Below are 25,096 nucleotides of genomic sequence, written 5' to 3'. Positions count from 1 at the left end.
TTTCCCCCTGATGTCTATTTATAATGTTGTTCAAGCTGTTTTGCACTAAAAACTTTGTAATTCAGTTTCACATAAACATTTTACACCGTCTTTTTGACCCATAGAATCCCGTTGTGCTGTATCAAAATTTTGGGATGACAATTTTTTGCAGCTTAGATTCAACATCGTTTTGAGATGTGAAAGTTACATTATGTAGTTTTATTCAAGAAGAGCAACTGTTTTTTTTTTTTACATGACCCCTTGAGGTACAGTTCAAGCTAATCTGAAATGGAGAGGTAAATACTACCAAACATTAACAAAACCACTCACCTTTTCTCTTTCAGAGTGACGTGACTCCTGCAAAAGAGAACTCTGTGTCTTTCAGCTCAACCAATCAAATCATGAATCAACAGCAAGAGACTGACCAATCACGGTAAGAGCCGTATAGCTGCGCTTGGAATAGCACGCTACCTTGATGACCAAAATGTGCAGTAATGACAAAACATTTAATAACCTCAGTTATAAAAACAATTCCCTTTCGATAAGGTTCATTCGCATTGCATCAGTAACTGACGCGTATGGGGAAAACTCAGTTTTTCTCCGAATACTGAAGCCTGATTGGTTCATTTCAGCCCGCCAAAACGGAGGGGGCCGACTGCCCATTTAAGTTGCGCTGAAAGCCATTTTCATCAGGATTTTTCTCCAAGTGTGAAGTTCATCTCTTCACTGACTCAGAAGAGAAGAAGATAGAAGCCTTTGAAAACAATCATTGAAACAAGCCTCAAGCAGCGGATTAACGGCGCTTCAACAGCTGCAGCTGACTCGTGGACAAGCACACCGAATACATCGCTTGCCTGGGATGTGCCCACGCCAAGGCTGCACTAACCACCTCGCACGCTCTCCCGTTCTCTTCCCCTTTCGAGCCGAGACAGAAGACACAGCGGAGCCTCGGGGCAGAGCAACAGGACTGTAGCGAGTTCATGTCGGCCCAGCACCCATGTGCCTCACCCTCCCCTCAGCGTGATGAATCTGATGAGACTGATGAGAATTTGATGAGACTGGCTGCCTCTGAAGAAGAGGACTGGGACTCCACTCCGAAATGTTATTGAATAGTGGATGCAATAGCGCTGGCTTACGGCCTCCTCTTGGGCTTGGTCTAGAGGAGTGTAAATTGACGACATCTGTGTGGCGGCCAGCTGGCCTTCGTCATCCACCTTTAAAAGGTTCTACAACTTAGAAGTCCCTGCTCTTCACGCGCTGATATTGTCTGCTTAACCAGTATGAGAGTTGATGGTACTGCTCCCCAGTCGAAAAATTCTGACGAAAATAGCTTTCAGCGTGATTTAAATAGACAGTCGGCCCCGTCCATTTGGTGGGCTGAAAAGTAAGTTGTCTGTGCAGGTGCACAGACATGAACCAATCAGGCTTCAGTATTCGGAGAAAAACTGAGTGTTCTCCATAAGCGTCAGTTACTGACACAATGCTCGTTCCCGTTATCTCAGGGAATGCTAGTTATGCATGAAACTGTGGTTCTGTGAATTCCGGATGACCGCCAGAGGCAGTGTAAACAGTATTAGATTATAGCAGTGCCAGCCAGATATGTTGAGAGAATATACCAACAAAGTCACTTAGTGATGTATGCTTAGCCCTGGGGGTTATAAGCCACAGTAGCTCAGCACTCAGTATACCTTTCTCTGGCATTCAGATTGACTAGGAACTCTGGCAGTCATCCAGAGTTCACAGAACCACAGTTACATGCGTAACTAGAGTTCTGTTTCATTCTTACTGACTGCCAGAGGCAGTGTAAACACTATTGGATGACACATACACATACATAGTAATGAGGAATGCCACCCACCTGAGGAAAAATTAAGGCTGCTCCTGAAGAATCGCAGAACTCACAGCATGATGAGCAGCAACGTTGACCTTATAAAATCTGGCAAACGTGCATGCAGAAGCCCAGGTAGTGGCAGTGCAGATGTCTGCTAATGAATCTCCTCTAAAAACAGCCCATGAAGATGAGATGACCCTATTTGAATGGCAAGTTAGACCCCAGGGCAATGGTTTCCCTGCTGCCTTGTAAGCCAGTATAACAGTCTCCACTATCCAGTTTGACAACCTCTGTTTCGACACTGGAGCACCTTCCTTCACACAACCTTAGCAGACAAATATCTGGTCTGACTTTCTAAATTGAGCAGTAGTGTCCACATAACACTTCAAGCCACAGGACGCAAAAGTTGAGCACTTGAATCAGTCTGAAAAGAGGCTAGTTCAATGTGGTGGTTTATGAATTGAGGAAGACGGACTTTTGGAAGAAAAGAAGGACTGGGTCTAAGGACCACCCCAGAGTCATCTGGCAACCAACTCACAATTCGCTAACAGACAGCACCGTGCAACTCACTGGCTCATTTTGCAGAAGCAATAGCCAACAAAAAAGCAGTCTTTAAGGATATCCATTTAATGTCAATGCTTTGTGCACGAGTGGCAAATCCCATACAGGAAAGTGAGGATTCAGAACAGGTTTCAGATGGCGTGCACCCTTCAAAAAACTGCAGACAAGACTGAGATCCAAGAGAAGGTCCCCCAACTTGAACATGATATGCAGAAATTGCAGCGACGTACACTTTCAAAGTGGAAGCCACTTTGCTCTCCTCAAGAAAATGTTGAAGAAAGCTTAAGATGCTTGGAATGTCACGTTACAGGTTCAAGCCCCTGCTCCTCACATGCAGAAAAAATCTTCCAACGGGAACTATAAATCTGTCGTGTGTCAGAAGCCCCAGCATTAGAGATGGTGTGAATATCCGCAGGGTCACAATGCTCCAGAGAAGAATTTAACCCTATGTCCAGTCCCAAAGCTCCAGACGAGCTGGATCTGGGTGCCAGGCGCTGGCCTTCCGCTGGGAGAGGATGTCTTTCTTGGGGGAAAGCTTCTATTAATTGCCTTTCAGAAGTCTCAGCAACAAAGGAAACCATGGTCTTGCTGGCCATCATCCTGTTTACGTCTCCCATTACAGAGGGATAGGTGGGAATGCATATAGTAGGCAGTGTATCCTGGCCCAAGGTACTGGACACTTATGTCTTTGCGAACCATAAGCGACAATGAGTGGTAATCTCTGAAGCAAAAAGATCCATCTCTGCTCTTCCAAATTGTAACCAGATTTCTTGCACTACATCTGGATGAAGCCTCCATTCTCCTGGATGTACTCGATCCCTGGAAAGAGCATCCTGAGGTGGAGTAAAACCAGGGGAATCACCACTGTAGCAGCTGTTAATATCCCTATTAGTCGTAGGACCACCCGGTACTGCAAAGACACACCCGGGCAAAAGCGAGCCGAGAATTGCAGAATGTTCGTCACACGTTCCTGAGACGGAGGTAGAAATGCAGGAATTCAGGGTCATTCCTATGAATGTAGTAGTCTGTGTTGGAATCAGATGGCTCTTTTTCGCATTTACAGAAAACCCCAACTTCTGTAGTGTCTCAAAAATAGTCTGATCTCTTGCACAGCCTGCCGTGTTGAGGGGGCCCAAAGAAGCCAGTCGTCCAAATAAGGCAGAATACGCATACCTCTCATCCAAAGAGACAGAGCTGCGTTCACACACCTTGTGAAGACACAAGAAGCAAGAGAAAGACTGAAAGGTAGAACTTTTGCAGAATCTTTCTGTGATAAACAACAATTGGGATGTGAAAGTATGCATCTTTCAGATCGACACTTAAAAACCAGTCATCTGCTGCCACAGACCGCAGAATGTTGTCTGTCCGCAGCATTCTACAAGGACGGACCTTCAGGAACAAATTCAGATGCCTCAAATTGAGAATTGTGGCAGAAACCACTGTCCTTCTTCGGAACAAGAAAATATTTTGAACAGAACCCGCCTCCCTATGAGGGGATGAACTTTTTTTATGGCTCCGTTCTCTAACTGAACAAATTTCCAGAGAGAGAGCCATTGAACGAACTGTGTCTCTGACAATCGTAGGAACACTTCTTGAAAATCTGGGAGGCCAGTGTCAAAAAGGTATATCTCCTGTTCAGAGTCATCTCTGACCCAGGGGTCTGCTATGTTGTTCCTCCAGTACTCCAGCTGTTCTACTGAAAAATGATCAATCGAGTGTCTCAGGCTTTATGTATGTGACTTTTAGTGGCCACGTCGAGAAGCTGATGGGGTCCTCCTGGCAACTGGCGATGAGGTGCACGAAAAATTATAGCATCTTCAGTAACACAAGGCCTATGAAGGGGCTGTGACTGAGGTGTAGCGTGCTGGCAGTCTGAACTGCTGGCATCCTAAAAGATCCGTCCGTCAGTTGACGAGTGGGCTCAGTAAGCTTTACCCTCTTTTCCAAGTTCCGGAACATTAGGACCAAAAATATGCCCGGTAACAAGTGGAATATCTCTCAAGGTTTTCTTACAGTCCTCAGGTAGCCATGCTTGGGCAAGCAACACTTGGCAGCAGGCTGCCAAAAGTGTGGCTGTAAGACTACCCAACTAGCGAGTCACATGGCCCATTGCCAAAAAGCAATGTTTGTGGTTCCATCGTACTGGTGGCAGCAAGAAGTAGCTAAAAGATTGTGTTTTCTGCATGGGTTATGCAAGCAACAGACTCGTATGCCTATTTAGCAATGATTCTGTGCGACCACATTGCGCACTGGGACATCGCACATTCCCTCATAGAGCCTCATCAGGAGACATCAAAGCTGCAACGGGCTGCTCTATTTCCGGATCACGACTCACCCCAATGGAATCTGCTTCAGCCATAGATGCTATAACATCCGAGCAATCTTTGAGCGCCGCTTAGGCAGACCAGAACCTGTGAGGGCATTTGAAAATTCAGCCACAAAATTTTTACATGGTGGCATGGCAAAGGTAGTCGCAGCTGTGGCCTGCCTGAAATAAAGGTTGGTTTGGGCAGATTGGACAGGTGACTTATCAAGTCCTAGGACAAGCATTTGCCATTCTAAGCACGGCCAAAGTATCATCAGAAAAGGACTGGACCTGTCCAGATGACTGAACTGACCCCCAACTAGACCCCTCCACTATTTCCGGATCACGACTCACCCCAATGGAATCTGCTTCAGCCATAGATGCTATAACATCCGAGCAATCTTTGAGCGCCGCTTAGGCAGACCAGAACCTGTGAGGGCATTTGAAAATTCAGCCACAAAATTTTTACATGGTGGCATGGCAAAGGTAGTCGCAGCTGTGGCCTGCCTGAAATAAAGGTTGGTTTGGGCAGATTGGACAGGTGACTTATCAAGTCCTAGGACAAGCATTTGCCATTCTAAGCACGGCCAAAGTATCATCAGAAAAGGACTGGACCTGTCCAGATGACTGAACTGACCCCCAACTAGACCCCTCCACTGCTGGATAACAAGTGAAAACATTCTGAGGGGATGGTTGTGCAGCAACATCCACAGCATCCCCATGATCACGAAAAAAAATAATACAAAGCACTCGTAGAAAGCACATCCAAGTCAGAATGATGTGAAAAAGGGGAATCAATAGACTCTTAACCAGCTCCCGGATTCTGAACATTCTCTTCATCCTGTGTCATCTTCACAGGTGTAGCAAATGTGACAGGCTGAAGCGAGTGAAGCAGGCGTTCCAGCTCCGCCATCTCTATAGAAAGCACAGAAACCGTCTTAGAAAGTGAATTTATCATCAAAACACAAATGTTTCTCACTTCGTGATGTGGCCCTCTCTTAGATGGGAGGGTAGCGCCGGGTGCTGCAGATGCCCTGCGCTTCAGAGTGCGTGAAGGGGCTACATCCAACTGTCCGAGTTTCACCATTGAATTAGGGTCTAACTCTGCAAGACAGAGCCGTCGTTCAGACATAGGTAAAAGACTGCAGTGCAGACACGGGTCTGTGAGAGCCTCTCAGATGATGAACACCCAAATACGAAGGGCAGACGTCATGACCGTCGTCCGGGAGAAGATTATTACGACACAGCTTACAAGTCAGTGGGAAACCAGTGGCCATCTAGCTGAGCCATATTTACTCGATAATAACACCCTCAGATAGCACCGTAAGGTTTAAAGTCAAGCGGAATGATGGTAATGAAGCAACGAAACAGGCGAGAAAAATAACAGGATTCCTTCCTTTCTGCCAATAAAGAGGCCTAAAATGGCCAATGGATTGAACTGAGGGGCACAGAGTATAACAGAAATTTAAAGGAAAAACACTCAGAACAACTGAATAGATGATTATGTCAAAGGGAGACTGTTAACCTATAGGCGCGGAAAACAGATTTTACCAACGAAAAGCAATGAAACTCAAATAAAAATCAAAACTCACCAAAATGCTGCTAAAATACACCAATTCCATTGAAGTGGCATAGATGCGTGCTGACACCGTTTGTGAGGACGATATCTTGCTGCTCTTGTAAGCTGCACTTGACAGCTCAAATATATCACTTAACCAAAAACAACCTCTCTCAACCAGGCGAGAAAGCGAAAGAGGCAACTGTGGCTTATAACCCCCAGGGCTCAGCATCTACTTGACTTTGATGGTATGTTTTCTCAACCTATCTGGCTGGCGCTGCGATAATCCAATAGTGTTTACAATGCCTCTGGCGGTCAGTGGGAATAAAACAAAACTTAGGTTATGTTAGTAACTGGAACATTATGCATTTATGCAATTCTGTATAAATATGTCTTTCAAACAGTTACATTAACATTCCTATCATTCAATTTGACCTAAAGAGCATTTATTTAGCATTTGGCACTTGGTAAGTGTTAATTCTGGATGCTGTAAAATACTTAGTCAGCATAAAATCAAAATTTAACATTAATTTAATGGAATAATGCAATCTTTATTATGTAACGGATAATGTAAAAGCGTCAGGGTTTATTTTGTGATAACTGGCTCAATGTACATAATCCCGCACATCAATTATTATAATTTCTTATAATTATTTATCTATTATTATTATTATCTTATAATCTTTAATAAAAAACATTAATGTCCCCTCCTCCACGCAACAACATCACTTCCCCACCACAAGGGCGGGACAATAATCCGTCCCTTCCAGCAACCTGTCACTCAAAAGGAACTGCAGCAATTAGCAAACCACAATGATCCAATCAATTCCCAAAAGACAAAATCAAGTCCCGCCCTTATGTCTCATTTGAGAAGCTGTTTTACTTGCATATACATCAAAATAAGGAAGAAAAGATGATCACAACTTCTGTTGTGAAGTCCTTCGACAAATCTAACGACAAAAGCATTTAATGCACAAGATACTGTACCAATAAAATTGCAGTGTCAAGTTGGGAGTGTTTTGCTTAATTTTAGCAACGTATTCAACAGCACTCACCTCTGAGGTCACTGTCTGCAGAGCCACTTAACACCAAACTATATATGCCTGCAATAGAATATTGTGAAATAGTGATAAAAAAAAGAGAATTCAATAAAAAAAAAAAAAATCTCCAAAAATGGCAGGTGGTATGCTATTCCAAACTTACCAAATGAAGATTTATCTGAAAGCTCAGTACTGTATGTCAATACAATTATGTGCATTGTTATCCCTGTGCTAAACTTAAAACTGTGTGATGCCCTTTAAGGGCACTTCAAAGTGGTAATGTGTGCATCTGTTGTTTTAGATCAGCATATAGAGGTACTGGAGTCCAGCGGGCTGAAGCAGTGTGGCATGACAGTGAGGACAGTGAAGGACCCTGCAGTACAGTCTGACACACTCTCATGCCAGCAAACAATTAATATTCATGAGTCTGCACTGATGCAACCAATCATACATCTGTTTTTTTTTTTTTTTTAATAAATGACAACAGTTCCTCTCACTGTGAACTGACATGCAGCAACAGCACACTCACGACAGCTAAATTCAACAAAAGTTTTCCAGCATGATTTGATTTGTCAGAGAGAAATAAACACTGTAAATGTAACAGAATACACATTAAGTCAGAGGAATAAAAACATTCCGTAGAAAATAAGACTGCGTGTTTATTAATGAGTCTCATGGAGAACATGGTACAAAAGCAGTTACAGGCCTTGAATGCGCACGTACACACACACACACACACACACACACACACACACACATACTGAAACTGTGAGTTTTTGGGGATTTACTAACACTTCAAACCAATTGACAAATCAGCTCAGTGGGAACGGCCAGTATGAGTGTCTACACATACAGGATGTGACATCACTACAGAACACTGCAGTCCCTCTATGGCTGATCGCCATGGTCAATTTGATAGGAATTGCTCTGGTGACAAAGCCCTTCCTGTGTGGACCTGGTTTGGTTGATGAGAGGACCTGAATGAAAGCAGGAGGCGTGATTTACAATAGAACATTCGGCCCGCAGCGCTGTGTCCCTAAGTACATGAGTTTGGGACACAGCCCGACGGTTGTCCCGGCCAGCCCAGAGGACGGGGGTCAGCAGGACAGGGTCATAAGGTCACAGGATTGTGAGTTTGAGTCCTCTGCTTCTTTGTAACAGTACTGCCCTAAAGTGCAAAAAAAGGCTCACCGCACACTATTAAGACACACAAACTTGACACTGGTCCACACCAAACACTCTACAACAGTGTGTGAATCTGGTGGGTCTCAGACTGAGATTGTCAGTAGATACATCAGCAACTGGGGCGCCGAGGTGAGAAGTGAGGGCAGATATGTTACTCTGTACAGAATACTTGGAGCACGCGCGCACGCACACACACACACACACACACACACGCACGAACGGAGGTGTTGTCTAGACATTTGTTCTAAGCATGGTCAAGGCGAATGCTTTCAGACACTTCAATTTTGTTCAGTACTGATATTGAAGGCACATTAAGAGTCTGGAGCGAAAATCACGAGTCGTAAGTATTGGTGGAGGGGTGTGGCTTGTGATGAATCGATGAATAGATGAGTACGCCTTTGGGGGGGAGGGGAGGGTTAAGACATCATATTGGCTTTAAATAGTGTGAGGAAAAACCCTCACCAAAATGTCAAGAGTTCACCTGAAGGGTACAATCTCTGGTCAAGGTCACAGCTGTGAGTTAAAGGCAACTGAAGAGAGGCGTGCTGAGGGTGTTCGGGTTGAACCCTGGTTGACCTTTGACCTGCAACCAAATAAACATCCACAGCAGAGTCTAATGATGGCGAAAGGCCTCAGAGCTGCATTTTCATTCGAGAATGTGCTGTTGACGAGCACATGACCTTGCGTAGCTCTGCATGCTGAACGCGAAAGAAAATGAGTTAATCACATTCCTCAAGAGCAATGACCATCTTCAGGTTTCGACTAGCATCAGATTGTCTGGTTCCAGGTTAAACAATGTTAAAACACACACACTCGCGTCTCTATTTTAGGGCGGGATGCTCTTATTCGTTGCTGTCCCTGTTGTCGACTAGCGAGAGAGTGTGTAGCGATGGCTGCGAGAGAGTGTGTGTTGATTGAGAGAGTTCTCTCTTGTAAGTCTTGGGTGGCAGTTTAGGCAGCGCGGGGGTGGAGTTGTGACGAGGCGGTATGGGAGGTGCTGGAGTGGGTGGGGGCAGGTGGACCAGAATGGGCTGACTGAAGCTGGGCGTGCAGGGGCGGCGAGGCACGCGTGGAGAAGGCGTGCCCGGGGGCGGAGCACGGGGAGAGGGCGTGCCGGGTGGGGTGTTGGGAGTGCTAGGCGAGCTGGTGAAGTCCCAGTGGAAACGGATCCCTGGAGATGGCTGCATGTTCACCGGGTAGTTGATGAAGATCTCGGGTGGTCGTTGTGGAACCGGTGGAGGCGTGTCTGGAAGGGGATCGCGGGGCGGAGGGGGTGGGGGGCTCGGCAGCGGCCCCTCCGTCGGCCCGTTGATCACCGGAACGCGCGGCTGCAGGCGAGGAGGAGGAGGCAGTCGTGGTGGAATGGCGGGAGGACTTTCAGACCTGAAACTCTGCAAAGAATAGATTGCACTCGTGTGAATGTGACGGCAAAACATGATGAACTTTTGGACCCCATAGTAATGTGTATGGATATGTACTACAACATGTGGCGGTAGTGATTATTGTATCGTTGCACTGGAGCAGCTCTAAATGCGGGCTCTGCCATTAAATGAAAAATAAAATATGATACAATGAAGAGAGAAAGTAAGAGAAGTTCATACATTTTATAAGGCATAATTTAAGCATGAAAATGACTAGAGAAAAACTCTATTACTAAACAAATTAAACCAACTAATATGATTCGCATTCTATGTCCATTCTTTTTTTTTTATTACAAATGCAATGATAATACAGGTATTGGTAAATACACAAAAAATGAAAGTATCAGTATCATACTCATTCTGGAAAATCAAAAATGTTGCGTGTTTTCAAAAATTAAGAGAAATATTTAGTTAAAAGCTGTAGTTTGTAAAAGCGTGCCTCTTAATTTTTAAAATCACGAGTAGCACGTATAGTTTCAAAGTATCTTCCTCAACACATTATGTAAGTCACCTTGGACTCTGAAGAGGTATCTTTCCTGCGGGGAGGTAATGGAGGGGGTTTAAGTAGCTCATCGCCCATCAACTGGTGTAAACTGCCACATGACACAGACTGGAACTCTGACAAAAAGACAGAAGTATACAGTCTCATGGTCTGTCACAAAAAACATAAGCAGAAGAGCACTGCTTGAGGAAAATCATAAAACTTACTGGACTGGGGCAGCAAAACTGGGGCAAATATGGTGTTACCTGCAGAAAAACACAAAATGGCATTTAGGTCATGCATAACTTTGTTTGTAGCTGATTGGTATCCACTGAGCTGCCACAGATCCCCCTCTCTCACCGCAGGAGCTGCTCAGGTCGTGCTCCATGAACACAGAGTTGAAGTCAGAGCTGGCAGACTGTGGAGGCGTGGGTGTGTTCGGAGAGGTGGGGAGAGAAGGAGGGGTTTCAGGTTCTGTTTCTGCGATGCTTCTGAAGGTGATTTTGTGAGGTGGTTCTCGTTCTAATGGCACTGGGTGACCTTTCAGTGTTCCTCCTCCTCCTGACGCCTGCCGCACCGGCCGAACGCCGGGAGACTTCAGAGTATACGTAGTCTTTCTGGGCTATATGACACAACACACTCAGTTGCAAGACAAAACTGCTGTGTAAACTTGAAAACACTTCACATTACCCACAGTGAAAAGGAAACAACACATTCTGACTCCATTTTATTCATGTTAAAGTGACAAGTTCCTGAAGAGTTCCTTTAAAAAAATCTTAAACAACATGTAAAAAAGGTATTTTTTTATTATTTGATCATTAAAATAGAGTAATTTAGACACCATCCTGATTCAACTCTTAACTATGACATACAGTGATTTTAACAAAAACTCACAAATCTGGATGGTTGTTTGCAGTTCCGTGGTTCGATCTCTAGAGACTTGTTGAACAGGTAGTCAGAAAACTCCTTTTCACTCATGTTTTCCATTGGATTCAGATTCTCAAAAAACCTCTGCAAGACAAAAAGACAATCTCAAATCTCATTTTCTCCTCGGGTCATTTTGACCCGAAATTAAAGTTGAGTGTTCATTGGAGTGGTCCTAGACTTTGGGAGATTTGTCGCACTTGAACTTGGAATACACCAATAAATTTGACTGGATTCTAGGATTGTGATTGTAATAAAAATAGTAACAAATCCTTCCCTCGCATGTCAATTTGACACCCATAGGAATGAATGGAAAATGGGATTTTTAGTTATATGTCTTTTTTTTTTTTTTATCTGGCACAATCCAGAACAAAAACACTCACAAATTAAGATATGAGACTATATAACATCCCCAAAGCAGAACACACTCACATGCATACACACATGGGGGGAGGTGGGGATAAAACAGAGGCAATGTTTTTTTTGGTAATAAAAATCAATCAGTCACAAAGCAGATATGAAGTGGTTAGATTAAAACATTTACAATGCAGAACAAAAAAAATAGGGCTTCGGGTAATTTGTTACAGGTACAGGAAGAGAGGAAAAGGGTTAAACTCATGATAATGAGAGAGGGGAATAGGAAAACAGGGTGAGTGATAGATGAACATATAAACCTTTATGTCGTGTTCTACTTTGAGGCAGTAGGGTTGGTTCTGGTACTGCTGGATTTCTCCAGTGATTTCTGCTACTTTGCGTCTTTTGCTAAAGTTGATCAGTTCTTTTCCGTCGCGCTTTAGGAAATCTGGATTCCCCTCTTCAGTCTTCAAAATGTTAGTCAGGTAGATACCTGAATACACAAAACAGACAGGAAACATCACATATGCACAAAAATATTAAGTGACGCAACTGTTTTTTAAAGTCTGGAGAAATGGCTGCAAAAATTCAGCTTTGCCATCACAGGAATACATTATATTTTCAAATATATTCATATAGAAAACAGTTATTTTAAATTGTAATATTTCACAATATTACTGGTTTTACTGTATAAATACAGTAAATAAATGCAACCTTGCATTTAAGAGCATTTAAAAAATAAATAAATAATTGCCATCCCCAAACTTTTGCACAGTAGCGAAATTGTATATACATGCTAGTTTGTTACAAGCAGCTCTTTCTCTTACCAAAGAAAGGTACACAAGGTGGGTTGATGGATTTGAGCTTGGCGAGGTATTTCTTAAAATGATCCTGACTAAGTTCAACGGCTTCCTCTAGAATCCTCCTCTTCCTCTCAGGCACGGCCTACATATAAACAACAAAACCACATATACTGTACCGTTATCTGGTTATCTGTCATTTACTATTCAGATTCACATTGTGAGTGCATTCAATAATAAATGGACAGGTCACCTCAAAGGTGTGGTCCAGACGATACACCGGTACTGAGTTGATGGCGCTTACAATCTCCAAAACTCCATTAAAGTTATTGAGCTCTTGAAACACCTGCAGGATCTCAATAATACGGGAGAACACAGCAACCCTCTCGTCCACATTTTCAGCCTCTACTATACACCTGAGTGACAGAGAGAGAAACTAAGAATTAAAGTACTTATATAATTTAAAATATTGAGACTGGTGATAATGGTTTTTCTGCAAGATAAAATGTGTTGTATTGTTCATGGAGACGATGCAATTGGCTAAGGGCTAGTTACTCACTTCTCAAACCACAGTGTGAGGTTGGTTGTGTGTCTGATCATCCTCAGCAGATTTGGAGAATTCTTCTCTTTATCTTCCTTTGTCCAAACACTGCCTACCAGCTCAGATGGACGAACGGCTCTATGCAAATAAACGTACAATAGTTAGTTAATGTACTGTCTTTCTTATTCTCATGCTTAAAGTTCTGATTGGCTCACCTGTATAGATCAGACTCTAAAAGTGTTAACTGGCGAGCAATTTCTATTGGATGAAGAGTCATGAGGTCAAAGGTTTCGACCTGGCCTGGACGGCTGATGTGCCATTCGATAGGAGGAGGTGGGCTCTCAAAGGTAATGTTGTGACTAATGCCATTAGACTGAGTTTGTATCTTACGTCTCATGATCTTACTGATAGACTCCACCCACTTACGCATCGATTTACCTGAAAACAGAACATCCTACTATCAGTCTCTGAGCTTGTGCGTGTCTCATTGAATATGCGTGCATGTATGAGAATCTGCAGCAATGTATGTCAGGGTGTGTATAAATGTGTATTAAGAGTGTGTACGTACCTCTAAGCTGTGTGGTGCTGGTGAGGTATTCTTTAAGTCTTCCACAGAGTTCAGGATCATTCTCAAAGTCATAAAAGTGATGTTCCACCCACTGACGGAATACATTCAGAACCCTAATGACACACACAGACATCAGACCGACATGCTCACTGTGGTGACTTAATATACAACAGCACATTGACTGAAATGACCACGGAGAAGATGGAGCAGCAACAGGATGCATGTGAGTCTTACAAAAACAAGCCCACCACCACCATACAAAAAAAGAACAAAAAAAAACAAAACAAAAAACACCATATAAACACACTACAGTTCAAAAGATTTTTTATTTATTTAATACTTTTATTCAGCAAAGATGCATTAAATCAAATTAATGGATTAAAATGAACGAAATTGACATTAAAGACTAACATTGTAAATGCTGTTCTTTTGAACTTCCTATTCATCAAAGAATGTTAACAACAAAATATTAGGCAGAACAACTGTTTACATCATTGATAATAAAAATAAATGTTTCTTGAGCACCAAATCAGCATATTACATATGATTTCTGAAGGATCATGTGACAAAAGACTGGAGTAATGATGCTAAATATTTAGACTTGCCATAACAGGAATAAAATACATAAAATATATTCAAATAGTAAACAGTTATTTTAAACTGTTATAATATTATGAGTGCATCATGTATGAGTGTGCATGGCAATTGAGAATGCGTGTTTGTTTTACCGGAGTTGGACAGGCTGCACGTATTCCCTGCGAAATCTCTGAAGCTCAGCTGCCATTGGTTGCTCTCCGTTCCAGAGTGCTTCTCGGTCCGCTTCTGATGGCTCGGGCTCTGGAATCTCAATCCTGAAGCATCATGGGGAAACAAGTACAACCAAATTACATGCATATACGATACATCCTAACATGAAAGGCAAACAAAACAAGAAAAATCAGACAATGTTACGTAGGCAAACAAATGTGTAAAGAGAACAAACTCCTTGACAGACATGTCAATATTTTAGGGCGGAAGGAACACTGAAAAATTCTACAGAATTCCTTTATTTTCATTGGCTGATGCTTCTCTAAATGTTTGCTCAGCGGTGTAATGAAACTCCTGTGCATAGACTTGGTGATCTAATGCGATAGACTCAAAAGCTTCTTTGACAGTGACCAATCATAAAAGACAGGACATTTGCATACAACAGCATAGCAGAGGCCAGAGACAAAATAAAATACTTTATGCAAACTTTATTTAAGTGTAGAATTTCAAGTGTATGTGCTCTTTACCTTTCAATCAGTAGTGTGAGCAGGTCTTGGGGTTTACAGAAAGAGCGGTATGTAGTCAGAAACGTACGCACGAAATTTGGGTCTGTAAGAAAAAGAGGAAACGTACATAAAAACATACTCAGGGACCAAAACAAATAACCAACCCATTAACTACAAGTCAAGAGTTTGGACACACTTGACAGAACATTTGTCATGATCTTAAAAACCTTTTGAACTAAGGGGGATTCTTGTTCTGTACCTGCGTACATGTGGTACGTCAGTCTCTCAATGAGCTTGACCACTGTCCCGGCTTTAATAATGGGGATTCCAGTCTTACTCTGCGCTCCCTCCTCAAACACTATGTTCTCTTCAGAGTCCTGGATGGCAAACCGGTAGACATCCGGTGATGGCAGCCTCAGTGGTTGTGCTTGTTCCTCGCGGTGCAGGACGGTGTCCAGCATGCGGTCCAGAGTGGGCCGGTACTGCAGCGTGACCAATGCAGCCATCCACGCGCTCTTCTCTTCTGCCGAACGCGCACCAAATACGGCACTGCTTTCCTCACGGCCAACCAGCTCAAATGCGTGACGAAACTCAGATGAATCTTCGCGATCTACGATGCGATACTTGCGTAACACAAACTTCTCTTTTAGACGAAACTCCGCCGCACTGCCAGCCCCTGGCAACCGGGAGCTCTGGTTGGCTTTGCAGCTTATCATGAGGCCGTCGAACAGGAAGTTGTGCCGTTCATGCTTGGCACCAGCCCGTAGGAGTGCCCCCTCCAGGATGAACTGGCTGCAGCACTGCCCGATATCTCTGCCTTCCCAGCCATCAATACTCTTCTGGATGTCATTCATACGCTTTATTGCTGCCTGCTTACTGCGAGATGCACGACTATATAACCGGTATAGGGGCTCCCTAAAAGAGAGTCACAAGAATGAGAGATGAAAATGGTGTTTGGTACAGACACATAGTTGTGCAAGCCCTAGTGTTTCTGTTACCCTTGTTTGCGCCGTGGTTGGTGTTTAGTATATATGCGTTCAATGCTGCATTGTAGGTTGATCAGTGCAGTCTGAGCCTGTTTTAAACACTCTCTGTCATCCTGGTCTTCACTGCACTCCTGCAATTGCTACAGAGAGACAATGATCTCAATGAACCTCAAATAACGCAAGATTACATACCTATTGGCTACTGATTGAGTGTGACTGATATGTTTAGTACTCACCTGTAACAGTTCAAAGTAGTGCATGCAGTGGTAAACTGGAACCATCATCAACTGAGGAAGCACATACTGCACTGCCTCCTTAAAACCCTCTGCAATTGACTAAAACACACAAACACACCACATGAGACAGAACATAAGAGCTCATGCCTGCAGAGATGAAGACTTTGACTCCACCGCCCTCGCTCTCTCTGACCCCACAGGTCTCTTTTCAGATTGTATTACTTGCCTTTAAAATGTGGTACATATGATTTCCTAGTTAAACTGATGAAGGAGCAGGTTGTCTTTATAAGCACAACTATAAAAACAGTGCTTCAAAGTGCAGTTAGGCTAGAGTTTATCACTAGCCTATGTAAAATAAACAATATATCTAAATAAATAATTGAATTGATTAATAAAGTAGTACAAAACTAAAACAAAATCCTTAGTGTTTGGAGATTTAGGTAATTTTTAAACAGGTTTTGAATTTAGAAGGGATGAAAAATATATCAATACCATATTAGTTAACCGTTGTAAACAAAAACATACTAAACTAAAATATAAATAAGATGGAAAATTTAAACCTTAAAACATATATTTTCTTTTTTTTTTTAAATAAATGTTGTTTTGGCGAGAGAGAGAGAGGAGAGAGATAGAGAGAGAGAGAGAGGGAGGAGAGAGAGAGATAGAGAGAGAGATAGAGAGAGAGAGATATATATATAGAGAGAGAGAGAGAGAGAGATCTAGAGAGAGAGAGAGAGAGAGAGAGAGAGAGAGAGAGAGAGAGAGAGAGAGAGGGAGGAGAGAGAGAGATAGAGAGAGAGATATATAGAGAGAGAGAGAGAGAGAGAGATCTAGAGAGAGAGAGAGAGAGAGAGAGAGGAGAGAGAGATGTGGTACTGCTGAATCTCTTGCAGTGCACCATTTTCAAATGAATGATTTGATCTGATATTGTTTGTGGATTCATTTACTCATCTAATCTACATGTAATAGTAAACACATTTTTGCAGGAATTTCCTGCAAAAATGGACCTGTTTGGTAAAAAAAAAGTTGGTCGGCTGACCAATCAGTGAACCAATCAGTGATGGTACTGACCTGAAAGTGCAGAGCAACAGTGGGGCGGGACATCAGAGTGTTGAAATGTTGACAGAATTCTTTAGAGAGGATGTCCTGAGAGAGTGTCTCATAGGGATCAAATGCCTGCTCCTGTACACAACAGACACATACATAGACATTTCAAACAGCACTCTAATGTACTCCTGGAGCTGTGGATGATCTTTCTCATTTATGAACTTTCATGAGTGTCTATGACTTTATTTGTACCTCAGCGAGGTCTTCGAAGCAGCTGCCCACAAGGGGGTGTGGACTCCCATCAGCTGTCATTTCTACAGCATCCTCAATAAGACCCAACAGTTTAACAGTTAACTCATGGACCTCTAGAATATTACTGAATGCCAGCTCCACATCCTACACACATCACAGAGAGAGAGAGAAAACTGAGAATAAGTGATAATAAAGAGAATGTAGAGAGCTAATCCCTGCAAATTGATGTCAATACGTATGCTCATTTACATAGACAACTCATGCGCTTATTGGTCAGAAGAACACACCTGAGAGGAGAAGAGTTTGCTATTGGACATAAAGGCTTGGCGGAATACTTTGATGATGAGATCGAGCTCCCGCAGATACTGACGTTCCTCAGCGATCTCCAGACGCACCAGATCATCATATGTGAGCACACCAGAGGAAGACACCTCCTCTACACTTTGAGACACCAGCCCCATCTCCTCTTCCTGATCGAACATATCCATTAACACCTAAAGGCACACAAAAGCAATATTAGGGATCTTAGTACATCAAAATATTTAATTGGAACTTATTACTATGATTATAGTATTGATGTATTGATTATGTAATACATTATTGATCTTAGTGTTCAGACCTTTTAGTCCAGAATAGTCTTTCATTGTTTCTTTAGTGTAATGGAGTGAAGCAGCTTTGGGACATTTTTTTGTTATTAATAATAATAATAATTATTATTATTTTTATCATCATTATTGTTATTATAAACCATAATAATGATAATCATGATAATATCACAGACCTCTGTGGAGCACAATGTCTGTTAAGGTCAGTAAGCATCAAAACAATTCAGATAGTTTGGTTTTAGATAACAATATCGTTAGGGTATGAAAGTAAAATCATAAAGAAGAAACCAGCTTGAATGAAAAAGCATTATTTCTCAGAACCTGAAATGTAGACTTTTCATCTAGTTTATCATTTAGGACTTTATTTGTCATTGACCCTAGAACCACTGACATATTTTGCAGGTTTAAGATTTGATGAACTTCATGGATAATTCAATTTAGTGTAACAAAGACTGCAAATGACTTGGTATCTGTTTCTTAATTAATTGCCTATCTTGATTTAATTTATAATTTAATTAGGCATTAAGAAGGTTTTTCTCCATGTTTCAGACACAATAGAATGATACTCTTATGACAATCCAAATAATTGTCATAATTAAAGGTGTAATATCACTAATTTTATTTTTAATGATTTTTATTGTTTTACTCGTAACATCCTTTCAGGAAGCAAAAACTTTTTATGCACACACATGACGAATCACACACACATGACGAATCACACATTTCTGACCTTGTCAGCACACATGGAGACGGTGATGTCCTGCTGGCTGATCTCGTAATGTCGAATGTTGCTCACATAGTTTCCAGCCAGCTTGAGGATGTCGGCTGAGATGTACTCCAACACAGCAACAATATACAGACACACATGATAGTCGATCTTATAGCCCAGCACCTCCTGCACACACAAAATCAGACACGTGTTACTCTGTGAGATAGTATGTGAATGTTGTAGATTTATAAGTTTTTTTTTTGCACCTTCAGTAGTGGATGTATCTTATCGACTGGCAGCAGCAGTGGGTTCCTTCGCTTGCGCTTCTCTATTGCAGCCTGAGCGTCTGCCATGGCCCATTTATCGATGGGATTCGGGAACGTCTTCTGAACACGATCCTGTGAACACACATCAAGTCAAAGGTGACAAAACCTGTCTTTTATTTTATTTAATGGTGCTGGGCTGCAGTGTTAATGATAGGCAGCATAACCAAAATCTTATATAAGGTATAAATAATTAATTAATATCTTTGAATGTAACAGTATATTACAATATGTTTCTTTTGATCGAACTAAAATAAAACGTTTTTGTTATTTTAACGACCATGTGGTAATGCCTATTTTTGCATAATCCAGGTAATTGAATACTGTAATGAGATGAATAATTCAGGTCAATTATTCAAGTTATTTTTCCCATGTAATTTAAATATGTATATATAAAACATGATCAGTAAACAAGTCAGTTAAGCTGATAATCGTGTCAAAGCAGCTGGTACACGGCACGGCTGTACTGCACGGCGGGTAGGGCTGGGTATCAATACAGATGTCCTGATTTGATTCGACTCCGATTCTCAAGATCTCGATTCGATTCGATTCAATGATTTATCCTTGTGTTGTAATAAATAAGGTCATGAAAGCTAAATTATAGATACCAGTGAAATTGAACAATTCTCGATTCGAATTTTGATACCCCAGCTAAAACTACTATCTAACAAATATTTAGAAAATTTAGCAACTTTAATAAATCCTTACGCAGCTTTTTATGTGTCTCACAAAACTTCTTTTTGCGTCAAATAAAACCTCACACAGCACACTTTTGAGCATGAATGTTTAAATTAGCAAAGCTTAAAAACACGTGCAAATGATAAACTTTCATGACCATGCAGCACTGGTCCGATCGGGACAGTGGCAGTTCCTTCAATGTCCAGAACGTCTTTCATGCTGAAAGGCGCACCTGCGTCCATAACAGGAGGACATCTAGTGGAGAAGACTAGTAAAAAGATTAACGTCAATCAGATTTTATGTTCCAATATTTGCGTGGAAATAAATATGTAAAAAAGACTGATTAGTGGTTTTTGAGAATTGATATCGAATTAACCACATTTTAAAAAACGACGAATCGAAAAATCGATTTTTTTTACCAGCCCTAACGGCGAGCCGGTGGCAATCACATGAGCTTTCGGCACTAAACACGGAAATTGGAGCTTTCAATGTTGCTGCTACATTAGCTTCGGATAGAAAAAGAAAATAAAAAGACAAGTGTGCAAATGACTTGGTGAAAAGCAGAAAACAACACAGTCTTTCCTTTCAACAAAAACAGTGTATTTGTGTATGTGTCAGTGTATGCGCATGCTGTAGGGTTGCAGCCACTGGACTATAATAATATTCATAGATCTAGCCTATGTGACGTGGTTGTGTGTGATTTTGCAATAAGGAAGAGCAGGGATGCACCGATACCATTTTTTCAGAACCGATCTGATACCAAAAATTCTGAGTATCGACCGATACCGATACCAATCCGATACAGAGCAGTTTTTTTTTTTTTTTTAAATCAAGTAGAATTTCTATAACTCTGTGTGTTGAACTGATAATCACTCTTTTGTGTGCTAAACACAATATACTAAATACAGACCACTTAATTATAAAGAAAAACAACAAATTTAAGCTAAGCTAAGGCAAGCAGATAGTTTTGAACACTGGCTGGTTATGTACTTGCTCAAATTTATTTTGGATCATTTTTAACCCAAAAAAAGTTATGGACTGCAGCTTTAAATATTCATTTCTATCTCACATTATACTTTAGAATGGCTTCAGAACACTTATAATATAGTGCACGAAAATTGCGGTGCTTTATAATGTTTTGTGCCTTTTGTGGGGCTTAACAATAACACAGAATAGTATACGCACAATATTGGATTTCTGAACCACACCCGATCCGGCAAAGAATGGCAGTATCGGAGATGCCCTAGGGAAGACCCTATACACTGGTCATAATCGCGCTGCAAATTTAGACTAAGATTCTGATCGGATGAGCCTCATTTGAAGCTGTTAAAAAACAGCTGACATACACACACCTCTATTGGAATATCAGTTGAATATTAAGTTAAAGGATTAGTTCACCTCAAAATGAAAATTTCTTGATAATTTACTCACCCCAATGCCATCCAAGATGTTCATGTCTTTCTTTCTTCAGTGGAAAAGAAATTACATTTTTTGAGGAAAACATTTCAGGATTTTTTCAGGATCCACACAGTGGACTCTGTGGAGAAAGTGGACAGTGGCTCTTAAGTGCTTCAAAGGGCTCTGGACGATCCCAGCTGAGGAATGGGGTCTTATCAAGCGAAACGATCGGTCATTTTCTAAATAAAATAAAAATGTATATACTGTTTAACCACAATTGTTCGTCTTGTGCTGGTCTGCGTCTTGCCCAGGCATTACGTAATTACGTTGGAAAGGTCACGCTGGACGTAGGCGGAAGTACCGCCCCATTGTTTACAAAGTGAACGTGCGAAGACTAATACAAAAAACCCTTTAACAAAAAAAGTAAAACAATGATGTTGGACGATTTTGAAGTTGGAGAAGAAAATGAGATGGAGTTTTTCACCCTACCCTACCTTTTTGAACCGGAGAACACAGATGAAGACCTTAGGCAAATGGAGGAGACCGCTATGTCCAGCGTGACCTTTCCAACGTGATTACGTAATGCCTGGGGCGTCGCAGACCAGCACAAGACCAACAATTGTGGTTAAACAGTATATACATTTTTATTTTATTTAGAAAATGACCGATCGTTTCGCTACATAAGACCCCATTCCTCAGCTGGGATCGTGCAGAGCCCTTTGAAACTGCATTGATTTGGACTTCAACAATTTGGTTACCGTTGAAGTCCACTGTGTGGAGAAAAATCCTGAAACGTTTTCCTCAAAAAACGTAATTTCTTTTCCACTTAAGAAAGAAAGACATGAACATCTTGGATGGCATTGGGGTGAGTAAATTATCAGGAAATTTTCATTTTGAAGTGAACTAATCCTTTAAGTTAAGCTGAACCCTTAAATAACAAAACCTTCTTTCTCTTGATTGTTTAGGACATACGCCGATCCATATTTTTAAATTTCTCCATGTTTCTTTATCAGTCAAAGGTAAATGATGTAAAGCAGCCCTGCCTACTAATATTAGCATAAATATATACAGCACAACCTCTGCCAGTTGACATATTTTTCCCATAGTACACTATATTCCATAATACCGCCCATCATTGGTGTGTGCGCGTACCTCGACATCAGCTATTGTTCTAGGCTGTGTGACACACAGCTTGTTCAGGAGCTGTAGTATGAGCGCCTCAATGTGTTGGAGTGCGTCTTCTTTAGCCGACAGGTTTGGATGTACTTGTAACTGCACCTGCACATTTAAAAACAGAGCAATGTTATAAAGGGAACCACAGATGCATTTCAATGGGGAGGAATGGAAAGACAAAAGCACATAAATTAAAACATAAATTGTTAAAAAAAAAAAAAAAAATCAATCTGGTCTGGGATCACAGATCTCTCACACATTTATAGATATACACACAGGAAGCTACACTGTTACAAAGGCAGCATGACATCATCTGACATACGTACATTGATCTGCACACACACCTTCTCGGCTCTCAGTTTGGTGGACAAATGAGACAAAAAAAACACCTCTCTTTCCCATTTTATCCCCCTCCCACCTTACTGGGCTGTGTCCTTTAATAGGAATGCAGTCTGTTCAGGTACTGTGGCAAAACCAGTTATAGAAAAGTGTGAGAGAGAACAGCATTTGTGTTACGACAGGTGAAAGGTTAAAGGTGAGCACAGGTTTGAAAACAGATTTAATTCCCTTCTGCAGTCCAAAAGTGAAATACTGACCGAAAACACAAAGCAAATGCATGCACATGCACATACACACACACACACACACACACACACACACACACACACACACACGCAAATACACAGATGAGAGATGGCTTGTGATCTCTGCACTAGTGTCTGGTTACATGCTGTCCTCCATTAGGCACTGAGAGCTACTCTACTGGGACCCCACAACACACACACACACACACACACACACGCAGATGCAAACACACACTCTACCCCTCTGTCTTCTCCAGGGATGGGGGGATGATAGTAGCAGACAGAAAAGTATTGATGTGGAGAATGGGAGAGTAGGCAGAGAAAATGAAAGATGCGAGTGCACATCCAGAGTGATGCTCTGTATATTTACCTCTTGAAAGTGTAGGTTTGGATGAATAATATAACTCATATAGAACAGCTCTACCAATAAAAGTGAATAATAATATTGTTCACTATTCCCGGTTGGGATCAGTTAGCTATTCTTGCTTTATGTAAATTGGAATGAATTAAAGGGACAGTTCACCCAAAAATGAAATTGAAAAAAATGAAAATTTACTCTCTCTCATGTTGTTCCAAACCTGTTTGACTTTCTTTCTTCAGAGAAACACTATTTATTTGAGTTGAATTGAATGTTGTTAACTAGTTTTTGGTTGCTGTTACCTTCCATTGTATTAAAAAAAAATATATATCTTCTTTTATGTTCAACAGAAGAAAGATACATACAGGTCTGGGACAACATTGGGTACATGAGGGTAAACAAATGACAATTTTCATTTTTTGGTGAACTATCCCTATAACCAGTAATATGTAAATATATTGTTTATAATCAAAGTTCATTCAAGTGTCTAAATGAGTCACTCACTTCACATACATTTCTAAGGGTTTTCTTGTTTGTTTGGAATCAAAAATCATTTTCAGCATCGCATCAGATCAGATGCAGCCAAAATCTTTCTCTCACAACCACAAACATTCACACACACCATCTGCTCCAAGAGTCTCCTGATGGTGCTGAAATATTTTCATTGCAGTAGTGAGAAAACATGAGGGAGATTTGGAATACATTTGACATTTATTCTGGCAAGGGAAGCCGAGATCACTCAATCATAGATGTAACAGTGCATGATAGTTAGTTACACATTGGACTGGTCAAAGGTAAAAAGCCCCATCAAAAAGTAAAAGCCAACACTGAACTCCACCTAGACACTGGACATGACATGTCACGTCAAAGTGAGTGTGTGTCATGCATGAAACCGTAACTGTATGTTGTTAAGGCCGTGGCCAATAGTAAAGAAACATTGTTTGCATATTGCACGGATGCATCCTTCAGGAACATCTAAAAACAGACACTATCTACAGCTGTGCAAATCACCATACGGGGAGAACTCTGGATTTCACTTCTGCACAATTACTCTTTAAAACTAATTCATTACGCCAGAGATTCAATGTAAACACTGTGAAAAGTGCGAATGAGGGACCGAACAGGGTCAGTACCTTTCGCAGCGCCTGCACGAACAGGCCTCGCCATCTCGCGCTGCTCTCCTCGCTGGAGCTGAAGTCGTGCTGCATGGCTGCTCTGCATCGGCCCCGCGCGCTCCCAGCACCGGGAACAACCACACAACTTTAGCCGCTCTTGCGGCGCGCACACACACTCAAAACAAACTCAGACTCTATCACATTTACGGGCTAGTAAGGCTTTTAGACACGCGAAACACCGCATTCTGCAGGGAAAACTGTTTGTAATTCAAATTAAGCCGTTTCGACGAGTGTGAAAGTGTTCGCGTCTCTGTCCTGTCAGCCGTTTGAGTGTCGCGGGTGTCTCGCGCAGCGCTCGTGCGCTAATTAGCCGCTAACATACACCCGAGATTAGCCGCACATGCTAGTCGGGCAGTTCGCCCAGCTGCTCCTCAAACAGGACAGCCGATGTCATGTCTTTCACACAGGAGGAAATGTTTAAAAAAAGGCGTTGAGCGTCGTCAGGCTGGTGTTCGTCTCGCGGTGTTTTGCCTGCGGTTAACAGCAGCACATCTGGCGGCGCGCGGCGGCTCTGTGGCCTCGAGACTCCTCATGAAGCGCGCGAGCAGGAGTTCCTCCAGCGCGAGACTGTCATGTTGCGAGAGTCCGTCTGCTGGGCATATTCCAGTCACACAAGCGACGTCTGAATCCGTTATATTCCGACGAAAAGTGGAGAGTGCTAATGTCTTTGTTTTTGTTGTTGGCAACGTCCCGATTCAACTCTGATGTGGTGCGCTCGTGTCCATGACGGTGTAATCACAGCTGCTCACTGCGCGCGCTTCCCGCATCTGC

At 41.9% G+C, this 25,096-nt stretch overlaps 2 protein-coding genes across 2 annotated transcripts in view; one reads left to right on the top strand and one right to left on the bottom strand.

Annotated features, from left to right (window-relative positions):
* LOC308681986 (uncharacterized protein) overlaps nt 1-7,916 on the top strand; it is an 18,164-nt gene extending 10,248 nt beyond the window's left edge. Inside the window, exons 14-15 of the mRNA XM_081351380.1 lie at nt 324-412; nt 7,576-7,916. Of these exons, the coding sequence (XP_081207506.1) occupies nt 324-412; nt 7,576-7,663 (177 nt within the window). The 3' untranslated portion in view covers nt 7,664-7,916. The remainder of the gene's footprint in view (nt 1-323; nt 413-7,575) is intronic.
* On the bottom strand, nt 7,914-25,096 carry sos2 (son of sevenless homolog 2). The gene is made up of 23 exons (XM_081351379.1): nt 24,284-25,096; nt 22,188-22,313; nt 18,903-19,034; nt 18,658-18,822; nt 17,610-17,816; nt 17,323-17,466; nt 17,095-17,205; nt 16,024-16,122; nt 15,800-15,927; nt 15,061-15,716; nt 14,823-14,904; nt 14,277-14,399; nt 13,549-13,661; nt 13,196-13,418; nt 12,999-13,118; nt 12,693-12,855; nt 12,467-12,584; nt 11,960-12,132; nt 11,256-11,372; nt 10,722-10,983; nt 10,589-10,627; nt 10,392-10,498; nt 7,914-9,850 (listed from the first exon to the last, which is right to left on the bottom strand). The coding sequence occupies exons 1-23, from the start codon at nt 24,356-24,358 to the stop codon at nt 9,302-9,304; spliced, it is 4,032 nt and encodes a 1,343-aa protein (XP_081207505.1). The 5' UTR covers nt 24,359-25,096; the 3' UTR covers nt 7,914-9,301.

Source organism: Scardinius erythrophthalmus (genome assembly GCF_964197995.2).
Source record: "Scardinius erythrophthalmus genome assembly, chromosome: 21".
Taxonomy (NCBI): Eukaryota; Metazoa; Chordata; class Actinopteri; order Cypriniformes; family Leuciscidae; genus Scardinius; species Scardinius erythrophthalmus.
This window is presented reverse-complemented; position numbering and strand designations above follow the sequence as displayed.